Source organism: Artemia sp. Qi Xiang Cuo, chromosome 11 (genome assembly GCF_049724085.1).
Source record: "Artemia sp. Qi Xiang Cuo chromosome 11, ASM4972408v1, whole genome shotgun sequence".
Lineage (NCBI taxonomy): Eukaryota > Metazoa > Arthropoda > Branchiopoda > Anostraca > Artemiidae > Artemia > Artemia sp. Qi Xiang Cuo.
Genome location: NC_142804.1, coordinates 3,662,871 through 3,675,205, shown reverse-complemented (window position 1 = coordinate 3,675,205; position 12,335 = coordinate 3,662,871). Strand labels below are relative to the sequence as shown.

General features: G+C 34.6%; 1 protein-coding gene across 1 annotated transcript; it reads right to left on the bottom strand.

The window, feature by feature from the left end:
- Positions 1-324: 324 nt before the first annotated feature.
- LOC148946541 (uncharacterized) lies at positions 325-11,915 on the bottom strand. The gene is made up of 3 exons (XM_089097036.1): positions 11,799-11,915; positions 10,709-10,966; positions 325-965 (listed from the first exon to the last, which is right to left on the bottom strand). Exons 2-3 carry the CDS (start codon positions 10,892-10,894, stop codon positions 597-599), a joined length of 555 nt encoding a protein of 184 aa, XP_088953162.1. The 5' UTR covers positions 10,895-10,966; positions 11,799-11,915; the 3' UTR covers positions 325-596.
- Positions 11,916-12,335: the final 420 nt, after the last annotated feature.

Here is a 12,335-nt window from a genome sequence, read left to right as displayed (position 1 = left end):
TCCTCAAAGCCCAGCCCCCACACCCCATTCGATGATAATTATTATTTTTCGCTAATAACTATACATTTTTATGTAAAAAAAATAATTTTTTCCTCATATTTTCAAAATCAATATGCATTAAATCTACCGTGTCTCTCTGGCAAACATCTGTTGGGAACTAATATCGCTATTTCGCTTAATTAGAGCATAATTATTCAAGCTTTGTTGACAAGAACTCTTAAGGGGGATGAAGCATTTTTTAAAGCGAGTAATGCTTAGATTGAATATGAAAATCAAGTTTAAAATGAAAAAAAAAATTCCTATTGAAGTATAAATGAAACTGAAAACGAACAGAAATTAAATAAACAATCAATGCAAACAAACATACAATAGATATTAATGTAAATGAATAAATTAATCTTAAAACGAGTAAACTTAAATTGATTATGCAAATCAAACATGAAACGAACAAAAATCACTACAAACAAGAGTTTGGGTATCACCTCCCTCTCTCATTGTAAAAGTCTAAAACCTACTGCGTCATTGGCGCTTTACTAAAAACCAATTCTATGACAAATATCTTCTTTTGTACTTCATATTGAAGATAAACATTACAATTATAGTAAAATTTTGAACTGGTGGGGGTGTGATTTGAGCAAGGGTATCATCACTCCGTTGTGTAAATGGCAAGGGCCGCAACTTGACCTTGGCCGGATGGAGGAGCTCACCATTAAGCTGGAAGCTGTCCATTCGCTTTTTAACTTCCTTATAGGTGGGGCAGTAAATTCATGCTCTTGTACAAATGAGGTTGCGAATTGCCTGAGGGCATGTCCTAGGGTCTGTCTAAAAGCATTGGCATATTTGATAACTGATAGTCTTGAATAGTCGACATGGCAGTTGGATGGGCAAGCCATTTCTATCCGTTGCACCGGTGTCGCTGCGTTCCCTATTGCCCTCTTGCTTGGAGGGAGGATGGTGGGAAAATGCTAGAAAAGAAAACAGAATTTAGTATACTGCATTATTGGAAAATAGCTCCCCCTTCTACTGAAGAAAAGAAAACATGATTTATTGAAAGCATAAACTTTATGAAAGCCTCTTAAACTATTAATCACCTAAATAGCAGATAAAATACGTGAATTTGAAAATAAGAGCATTGGAATTTAATTTAAAATCTAGATATCAAAACAGGTTCCTCCTCCCTTTCCAAGAAAGCAATGAGTAGAATTTGCGAGTGATAAACTAGGCTTAGAAATCAAATGTTTTACCATTCTAGAAAAATCAAATGGTTTAATACACGCCTTGCAAGAAATAAACCTGTCAATAATTAGTCTGTAGTTTTAGGATCAAAATAAATGTTTCTGTTTTGTCATTGAGAAAAATTAAATTACTCACCCGGAAATGAGGCATAAAAAAAGGCATTTTAAGCATAAAAAAGCTAAGGTGTATTTTAAGCAAAAAAGAGCTAAGCTATATTTTAAGCACAAAGAAAAAGCTTTAAAAACTAACACTATTCACCCGTCTAAGGCTAAAAAGATACTTTAATTCGAAATTAAGAGCATTTAAATGGAATATAAAGTATCAAAAGATATTCTTATTCATCTAAAGAAGGGGTAAATAGGCCCCCCTCTCTTTTCAATATCGCTATAAGTAGAATTTGTGAGAAATAAAGCAGACATTTACTACACTTTTTGTTTAGGCCTGGGATGGAAATGAATGTTCTATTGCGCACCCGGTTGCTCCTGTTAGAGCCCCTCCTTACACTTGAGCTTTCAGCAATTAATATCATTATACATCAGATATTTAGTTTAATTTATTACCTCTTTTTAAAGTTGTTCAAGACGAATATAGTTTCACTGCAAACAAGAGTTTGGATACTGCCTCTTTCCTGAACTGTAAATAAAAACCAAAAGCCTACTGCGTCATTGGCGCTTAACTGAAAAAGAATTTAATTACAAATATTTTCTTTTCCAATTCTGACAGAATTGAAAATAAAAATAAAATAACAGTGAAATAAATTTTTGAACTGATGGATCTTTCAACAATTAATATCATTATACATCAAATATTCAATTTGATGTTGTTTATACTTTACAAGACTGTTCAAGACGCATATATTTTCAGTAAAGCGCCAATGACGCTGTAGGTTTTAGACTTTTACAGTGAGAGAAGGAGGTGATACCCAACTTTTGTTTATAGTGATTTTTGTTCGTTTCAAGCTTGATTTGCTTATTCGATTTAAGTTTCACTCGTTTTAAGATTCATTTATTAATTTACAATAATATATATTGTATGTTTGTCTGCATTGATTGTTTATTTAATTTCTTTAACTAACCTTGGGTCTCTTTTGATTCCTTAAAAGTGAAGTATAACTTTCTATTTTCAATCAAATGAGCTCTCTCTGAAGTTTATACAAGCATCTCTTCTATAAGAACCATATATATTTCCAGAGTATAACTTACAACGCCTGTCCCTGGGTCCTGGGGAGTTGTGTCGACCCTTGAATTTCGACGAAATTTACACGGAAATCCACGTGACACTAACCCTCATCTCCACCTAGGACACTTTCAACCGTTTCACTCCGAAAACAAGCTAGTGAATCTAAATTAAACACTGTTTTTTATTTTGGAACAGCGGGAACTCGAAATTTGATTGTTACAACGTGATACTCCAAGCAATTCACGCCACAGTGCCACACTATTACTGGTCTGTGGCACCATCTGACACATTCTTAAGACATTTTTCAGAAATTTCTTGTTAAAAATTATGCTTCAATCCGGTAATTCAAGTTTTTTCAAGCCAAACCATTCATGATGGTTCACAAAACACTCCACAACACCATTGTATTACGCGCCTGCCCCTAGAGCATCCATGTGGACTCACCCACTCATCCCCCTCTAGAAAATTTTCAACTTTTCCCACCGAAAATAAGCTCATGAATCTGAACTCAACACTGTTTTTTATTTGAATAGCAGGAACTCGACATTTCATTGCTAGAACGTAATAATCCAAACAATTCACGCAACATTGCCACACTATTACTGCACTGCAGCACCTTCTGACTCCCCCTTCATCATTCCGAAGACTTTTTTCAGACATTTCTTGTTTAAAATTATGCTTCAATCCGGTGGCTCAATTTTTTGCAAGCCACGCCTACTATAATGCTCCACTAAACCCTCCCCACCATCGTGACATTATACGCCTGCCCCATACCATCCACGTCACATTGAACAGTGGAACTCACATTTTTACTACCAGAACTGCCCTGCAACACCTTGCGGAACCCGTCATCAACATTTTAAGCGTCTTCTAGCGTTTGAACACCCTAAATGGATATATTTTCTATTGCTATTATTTTCCAACGATTCCCATCCCTGTGTCACACTATTACTGCTCTGCGGCACCCTCTTACATCACAACACTATTCCTAAGACATTTTTCAGACATTTTTAGCTAAAAATTATGCTTTCAATCCATTGGTTTGAGTTTTCGCAAGCCTAGCCTTTAATAATAACCCCCAAAAGGCCCCCCCCCCACCAACACAAGACTATATACGTGTCATGCATTTCGTTACCACAACGTGACACTCCAAGCAATTCCCAGCAGTGTGCCACACTATTACTGCTCTGGGATACTCGTATTCAACAAAGGAAGTTGATAAAGAATTCAATCACTCTGATACTTAGATTTTGATAATTTTACCCGGTGTATCCGACAAAATATGTCGATAAAGAATTTTTTCGATCCGATGTATTCGACAAAGATTCTGATAGGAAAAATTTATTCACTCTGATACTTAGATTTTGCCAATGTTATCACATATACCTATCAATAGATGTTGATACAGAATTTAATCACTCTGACACTTAGGTTTTAATAATATTAACTGACATTTCCGGCAAAGGATGTTGATAAAGAACCTATTCGCTCTGATACTTAGACTTTATCAATTTTATCCCGACCTATCCGATAAAAGATGTTGATAAAGAATTTATTCATTCTAATACATAGATTTAGTCAATGTTATCCGACATATCCGACAATTTATATCGATAAAAAATGTTCATGAAGAATTGGTTCACTCTGATACTTAAATCTTATCAGTGTTATCAAAAGTATCTGTCAAAAGTCACTGATAAAGAATTTATTCACTCTGATACTTAGATTTTCTCAATTTTATCAGGTATATCTGACAAAGGAAGATGATAAAGAGTTTATTCACTCTGATACTTAGATTTCGTGAATGTTATCTTATGTATCCGACAAAAGTAGTTGATAAAGAATTAATCACTATGATACTTATATTTGGTCAGTGTTATCAAACGTATCTGTTAAAAGACATTGATTAAGAATTTATTCACTCCGATACTTGAATTTTCTCAATTTTATCAAGCATATCTGACAAAAGACGATGATAAAGAATTCATTCACTCTGATACTTAGATTTTGTGAATGTTATCTGATGTATTAAACAAAGGAATTTGATAAAGAATTTATTCACTCTAAGCATAGATTTTTACAATGTTATCCAACGTATCCGACAAAGGATGTTGATAAAGAATTTATTCATTCTGATAATTGGATTTAGTCAATTTTATCCGATGTATCTGACAAAGATGTTGATAGAAAAAATTTATTCCCTATGATACTTAGATTTTTTCAATGTTATCCCATGTATCTGACAATAGATGTTTATATAGAGTTTCATCACTCTGACACTTAGGTTTTGATAATGTTTACCAACATATCCGGCAAAGGATGGATAAAGAATCCATTCGCTCTGATACTTAGATTTTGTCAATTTTATCCTGACCTATCCGATAAAAGATGTTGATAAAGAATTTATTCATCCTGATACTTAGCTTTTCTCTATGTTAACCTATCTATCCGACATATGATGTATGCAAATTCCTTGTCTTACGTCTCCGATATTTTAATAGACATTCTAAACATCTGATATGGTAGCATACTCTAAAAATAATGAACACATAACAATGTAATGCATAATATATTTTTAATGAAATAATGATATATAGAATATTAATACAAAAAATTTATTATAATGCACTATTAATATAAATGAATAACTTTGGACATTTTGAATATGTTCCATAAAATAGTTCACCATTTTCTCTCTTGATTTTGTAGCTATTGTCTTCTCTTAGTTCGTAATCAGTAGAATAATAATTATTCCATTTTGAATCATACACAGTTTTTATTGGTTTTTCAATGACAGATTCAGTATGAGTTTCGTCTTTTGTATTATATGTTTCATTGATTGTTTGATTATTAATGGTAGTAACGTTTGCTGGGACTTTATTTCCGATTAGTTCAACTTTATATTTCATAATTATACTTTCCACCAATACCCTTTTTATTTTTCTGGCAATTTCACTGTCTCTTACCACATTATTTTTACACGGGAAACAGTTCCGGCACGTACACAAGATATTATTTATAATATTATTTAAAGAGTTACCCTGTCTTCTTTTCATCTTCCTTTGAATGTTATTACCTGAAATCTGACGAAAGAATGAACCAGTAGGTAATCTGTTACCAGCAACAGTAGTAAGGAGTTGTCCTCTATCATCAACGATTATTTTTATCTTGGCATTCTCTTTAAGAGCAATCATCTCCGGAGATCTCAATCTCGCATATCCACCAACATAGGAGTTGAATTTTTTTGGTACTCGAAAGGTATTTAGTTCCTTACTGTCATGACAATGAACGCATACGTTTCCGATAGTGCTACCACTTTTACTTGTTTCATAGTTCAAATACTTCTCCTTGTCAACATTCAATTCTATAATAACACTATCATGTGAACACACTTTCTTAAAATGCTTCATATTCACTTTTTTAAAGATATGACTTATGTGTTTATCCCTCCACTGCGTTAAAATTACTGATTTAATACATGCAATAAACTAGGTAGTATCGATAACCTACCATAGACTGCCAGTGGGAAAGCCGCGTCGTGTCTATGAGCAGGCATAGAGTACGACTGATCCAGCCGCAAGCATATTTCATGTCATTTTAAGATACTTAAGAAAAACGTTGAATTATTTTTTTAGTCCAGAAAATTCAGTCTATAAAAAAGTGCTACTACAATCATTATTTTTCTAATAGTAAAAGTCATGACTAACATTTCTGTATTATGCTCATTTTGAATTTGGGAAATATTAAAAGTGAATTTTTTATACTTTAAGTATGTTTTATGTCATTCTAATACATGTAAAAAAAATTTGAAGAATAAATATCATGTTAAAAAAAAGTAAAAAAAAAGTTTAAAAAATTCAAAAAAATATAGCAAAATGGGGGAGGGGCCCAAAAATTTAGAGGGAGGGGCCCCTTGGAGGTTGGGGATAGGGAACCCTTGGAGGTTGAGGTCCTTGGTGGTTAGGGTCATTGATGGTTGCGATCCTTGATGGTTCAAACCCATAATCTTCTCACTGGTTGATTTCTAAGGATTTCTAAGGATTGTTCTGAATTTCTTTATTAAAATTCTTTTCTTTGCATATACATCTCTAATAGTCTCAAATTTTTAGCATACTCCATTGCTAATGCAACTTTTATATTGATAACACTACTCAAATGGTACTTGTGTATTATACAGAACACAACCAAGAAGTAAAGCTGGGTCAACTCTCAAGGTCACCTTTGCGACTTCGACTCTATTACTTTCAGCTTCTTAGCATATCCCAATGCTAAAGCATATTTTATATTGGCAAAACTGCTCAAGTAGTAGTTTTGTATTATACAGAACACAGCCAAGAAGTAAAGCTATTCAAGTCCCATGACCACCTTGTCAACAGTAATCGCTTCCGTAGAATGCTACCAATGATGTTATTCGAAATTTATATTAAATTGCGTAAGAGTTAGCACCCCCTCAGACTTACCTTAACTGGTAAGTAAAGCTAAGTCAAGTCCCATAATCACCTTGTCAGCAGTAATTGTTTCCATAGATTGATACCATTGATTTTATTCCAAATTTATGTTAAGTTGCGTAAGAGTTACCACCCCCTCGGACTTACCTTAACTGGTAAGCAGTTTAACCCTTTTATACAATCCAATTAAAATAAATCTCGAAGCCTGTTTTACCCCTATTATTAAATCACCAGTTAAGATCATTCAGAGCAGAGTTATGCAAATGGAATCGCTTTTTGCAAATTGAGTTAACATTACGCAAATAATACAACTTTTTGATATCTATAATAATGTATGCAATCATTAAACGTAGCTATGAGTCTATTACACGCTCAGCTTGGCTATTAACCACAGAAACCTGTCTGGTATGTGAATCTGTCTTTGTAAGTGCAGAAAGTGGTCTGATGAGTTTTGTACAGTTGATAGTAATTAATAGTGGTCCAGTAAAATGGGTGTTGACACAGAAACTTGTCTGGTCGCTTTATACGATCTTGTCCCTGAATATCTACTTCCAAAATATAACGTGTTTGCTCGCTTTATAGGTCCATAATATAGAGTATATGGACGTATTATGAAACCTGTCTTAGGACTGTGCATATCAATACTACTAAAATGGTTTTCAGCACTTGACGATGCTCTTCTATCAACAAGAGTCAAAATTCTGCACAGACAGTCCCAAACCTATTACCTCCGACTCATTATATATTCTTGCCTACAAATATTATGCTACTACGGGGAGGCAACCTATAGTAGACAGATTAGCTAGGAAGAGGTTTTACAGTCCGGAAATGCCCGTCAAAACAGACAAAGCCCTAAAGAATTATCCATTAATCAGAATCCCGTGTGAATGCTGTGTCGTTTACAAGGCTATAATTTCCTCGAGGGGCGCCACTCCTGAAGTGGGGATAGAGTTGACCGCAAGATCCCCAGTCTTGAATGTACCCCGAAAGGTTCGAGGCAGCCCTTTGCAGAGGCTATTTTCCATAGATATGGATCTTACGCCATGCTACAGTGGTCCTCCTATAGAGGATCCTCCCACGCTGGTGTTCTGCGTCACCATGCAAGTTAACCCATTACTGGGAGAAGGTTTGTAACTAATTGGGCGTTTGAACACGCCGGTGGGCCCTGTTGAGTGTACATTTGAGGGGCCTTCTTCCTCCTCCACCTGTATTTATGTCCCCGGGAGAGGGTGCCCCAGTTTCTAATATGGATCCCTTGACCCCCCCCCCTTGGTCCGTGCCTCCTATGGAGGTACAGTACATATATGTAGGGAGTTCCCCTATCGTCACCTGGGGACACGTTGAGTAGCCTGGGGGAGGTCCCTAAAGAGCAGTAGACTCATAAAGCTTTTTTTATTATTATTGTTAGTTTTTCCCAGAGGCACTTCATATAGAAGGGGTCGTCGTACAAACCTCAAAGGGGCATCATTCGATTGGAAATTGAGATGTATTAATTGACAGATCTTAATTTTATTGTGTTTAATTCTCATTTCTTTTAGTCTCAATTTACATAATTTGCAGTTGTAGGTTTGAGATACCGAAATGTCTAGTTCAGTCACTACTAAAGTATCTAATGTATCTATTCATCTATCTATACATTCTCATGGTTCCAATGGTGGGTCTGTCCTCTCTTGCAACCGGGGCAAAATATTGATTTTGCAACCCTCCTCCCTCTTTCTCGCCAAAAAAATCGGGTCAAATCTTAACAAAAATTTCATTTATGAGCAAAATTTCCATTTATTAACAAATTTGTCATTAATTTAAATCTGACTTTCCTTACTTTATATGGGAATAGATATGGGAAGTGAAAATCTCGGATTCAATTTGCCCATATGTACTGCCAACTTACCCTCTACTTTATTTTAATAAAAATCAAATTTGAAAAATTACAAAAATTGCATGTTCATGGCTTAATTAGCTTAGCTTTCTCTGAGTGCATACGAATAAGTATACAACGACATTTTTGTACTTATCTGTTTTAGCAACCCCACTCAAAAATTATGTTGTGTAAAACTTGAGAATAGACCTAGAACCGATTTTTCACCTGTCTGTATTAGGTGATAATTAGCTTACAAGTGAAAAACAAGTGGCGGGTAACAGAATACATTAGGCTTATATAATGTTGGCTGTATATTTCCATATTAGAGGTGGGGTGGGGGTAAAGTATTTCGAAACCGTGAAGTTAAAAACACTTCTTACTTCATAATATGCAGACTGATTGTAGCCAAGGCCGTATCCAGGGGGGGGGGGGTTACCCGGTTTGAACCCCCCCCCTCCCCCCGAAATTTTTGACCGACTCGAAAATAAGTCGAAAATTAGTAAAACCTAGGTAAAAATCAGTAAAATTAGTCAAAAATTAGTAACCCCCCCCCCCCGAAAAAAGCCAAAAATTAGTAAAACCCCCCTGAACAAAAATCCTGGATACGGCCCTGATTGTAGCTAACACATTTTGCATGCAGACCCGCTAAACCTTACTCCCCCCCCCCCCTGATAGCTCAAATTTGTTTCTAAAGCATTATATTTTCATCACAATTTGGTATTTGTCATTAGGATTAACCTTACTTCACTTCTTGAATGGGGTCGCTATAACAGAAAAGTACCGAGATTTTTTCAATATTTTTAAGTATGTAGATGAAGTTTCTACGGCTTAAGTTAGTGCAACTTGTGGAATCATTTTCCTTGGATACTTGATCGTCTTTTTGCAGAGCGGCTCTTCAATTTATGACATCACATACAATTAAGCGCTATAAAGAGATCATTGTATTTAATAACTAAAATGACTAAACAACTTCCTTTGAAGAGCTATTGAAGCTCAATAATCAAACCAGAGGCCATTTTGGCAAACATTTGGTGTTGGCGGAACGGAGCATGACCAACAACACTATTTTTCCTAGTTTATTTAGTTTCCTATAAGCTTTCGTGATTGAAGCTGACTAAAGGTAAAGTTTTAAAGCATCATCTACTTCATTATGGTACTTATTCACGTCACATTATTGCCTAATATGATAATGTTAGGCAATATAGACGAAACAATTCCAAGAAAAATAAATAAATAGTTACCGTTATCAAAAGGTGAGTCTCTAGGATTTCCCAACCCCCCTCCTCAAAGCCCCGCCCCCCCACCCCATTCGATGATAATTATTATTTTTAGCTAATAACTATACATTTTTATGTAAAAAATATAATTTTTCCCTCATATTTTCAAAATCAATATGCATTAAATCTACCGTGTCTCTCTGGCAAACATCTGTTGGGAACTAATATCGCTATTTCGCTTAATTAGAGCATAATTATTCAAGCTTTGTTGACAAGAACTCTTAAGGGGGATGAAGCATTTTTTAAAGCGAGTAATGCTTAGATTGAATATGAAAATCAAGTTTAAAATGAAAACAAAATTCCTATTGAAGTATAAATGAAACTGAAAACGAACAGAAATTAAATAAACAATCAATGCAAACAAACATACAATAGATATTAATGTAAATGAATAAATGAATCTTAAAACGAGTAAACTTAAATTGATTATGCAAATCAAACATGAAACGAACAAAAATCACTACAAACAAGAGTTTGGGTATCACTTCCCTCTCTCATTGTAAAAGTCTAAAACCTACTGCGTCATTGGCGCTTTACTAAAAACCAATTCTATGACAAATATCTTCTTTTGTACTTAATATTGAAGATAAACATTACAATTATAGTAAAATTTTGAACTGGTGGGGGTGTGATTTGAGCAAGGGTATCATCACTCCGTTGTGTAAATGGCAAGGGCCGCAACTTGACCTTGGCCGGATGGAGGAGCTCACCATTAAGCTGGAAGCTGTCCATTCGCTTTTTAACTTCCTTATAGGTGGGGCAGTAATTTCATGCTCTTGTACAAATGAGGCTGCGAATTGCCTGAGGGCATGTCCTAGGGTCTGTCTAAAAGCATTGGCATATTTGATAACTGATAGTCTTGAATAGTCGACATGGCAGTTGGATGGGCAAGCCATTTCTATCCGTTGCACCGGTGTCGCTGCGTTCCCTATTGCCCTCTTGCTTGGAGGGAGGATGGTGGGAAAATGCTAGAAAAGAAAACAGAATTTAGTATACTGCATTATTGGAAAATAGCTCCCCCTTCTACTGAAGAAAAGAAAACATGATTTATTGAAAGCATAAACTTTATGAAAGCCTCTTAAACTATTAATCACCTAAATAGCAGATAAAATACGTGAATTTGAAAATAAGAGCATTGGAATTTAATTTAAAATCTAGATATCAAAACAGGTTCCTCCTCCCTTTCCAAGAAAGCAATGAGTAGAATTTGCGAGTGATAAACTAGGCTTAGAAATCAAATGTTTTACCATTCTAGAAAAATCAAATGGTTTAATACACGCCTTGCAAGAAATAAACCTGTCAATAATTAGTCTCTAGTTTTAGGATAAAAATAAATGTTTCTGTTTTGTCATTGAGAAAAATTAAATTACTCACCCGGAAATGAGGCATAAAAAAAGGCATTTTAAGCATAAAAAAGCTAAGGTGTATTTTAAGCAAAAAAGAGCTAAGCTATATTTTAAGCACAAAGAAAAAGCTTTAAAAACTAACACTATTCACCCGTCTAAGGCTAAAAAGATACTTTAATTCGAAATTAAGAGCATTTAAATGGAATATAAAGTATCAAAAGATATTCTTATTCATCTAAAGAAGGGGTAAATAGGCCCCCCTCTCTTTTCAAAATCGCTATAATTAGAATTTGTGAGAAATAAAGCAGACATTTACTACACTTTTTGTTTAGGCCTGGGATGGAAATGAATGTTCTATTGCGCACCCCGGTTGCTCCTGTTAGAGCCCCTCCTTACACGTGAGCTTTCAGCAATTAATATCATTATATATCAGATATTTAGTTTAATTTATTACCTCTTTTTAAAGTTGTTCAAGACGAATATAGTTTCACTGCAAACAAGAGTTTGGATACTGCCTCTTTCCTGAACTGTAAATAAAAACCAAAAGCCTACTGCGTCATTGGCGCTTAACTGAAAAAGAATTTAATTACAAATATTTTCTTTTCCAATTCTGACAGAATTGAAAATAAAAATAAAATAACAGTGAAATAAATTTTTGAACTGATGGATCTTTCAACAATTAATATCATTATACATCAAATATTCAATTTGATGTTGTTTATACTTTACAAGACTGTTCAAGACGCATATATTTTCAGTAAAGCGCCAATGACGCTGTAGGTTTTAGACTTTTACAGTGAGAGAAGGAGGTGATACCCAACTTTTGTTTATAGTGATTTTTGTTCGTTTCAAGCTTGATTTGCTTATTCAATTTAAGTTTCACTCGTTTTAAGATTCATTTATTAATTTACAATAATATATATTGTATGTTTGTCTGCATTGATTGTTTATTTAATTTCTTTAACTAACCTTGGGTCTCTTTTGATTCCTT

Bases quoted from the DNA above. Each gene is read 5' to 3' on its own strand.
- LOC148946541 (XM_089097036.1), bottom strand. From the start codon at position 10,894: ATGGCTTGCCCATCCAACTGCCATGTCGACTATTCAAGACTATCAGTT. The intron at 966-10,708 runs GTGAGCTCCTCC...TTTCTTTTCTAG, and splicing joins GGACAGCTTCCAGCTTAATG to CATTTTCCCACCATCCTCCC.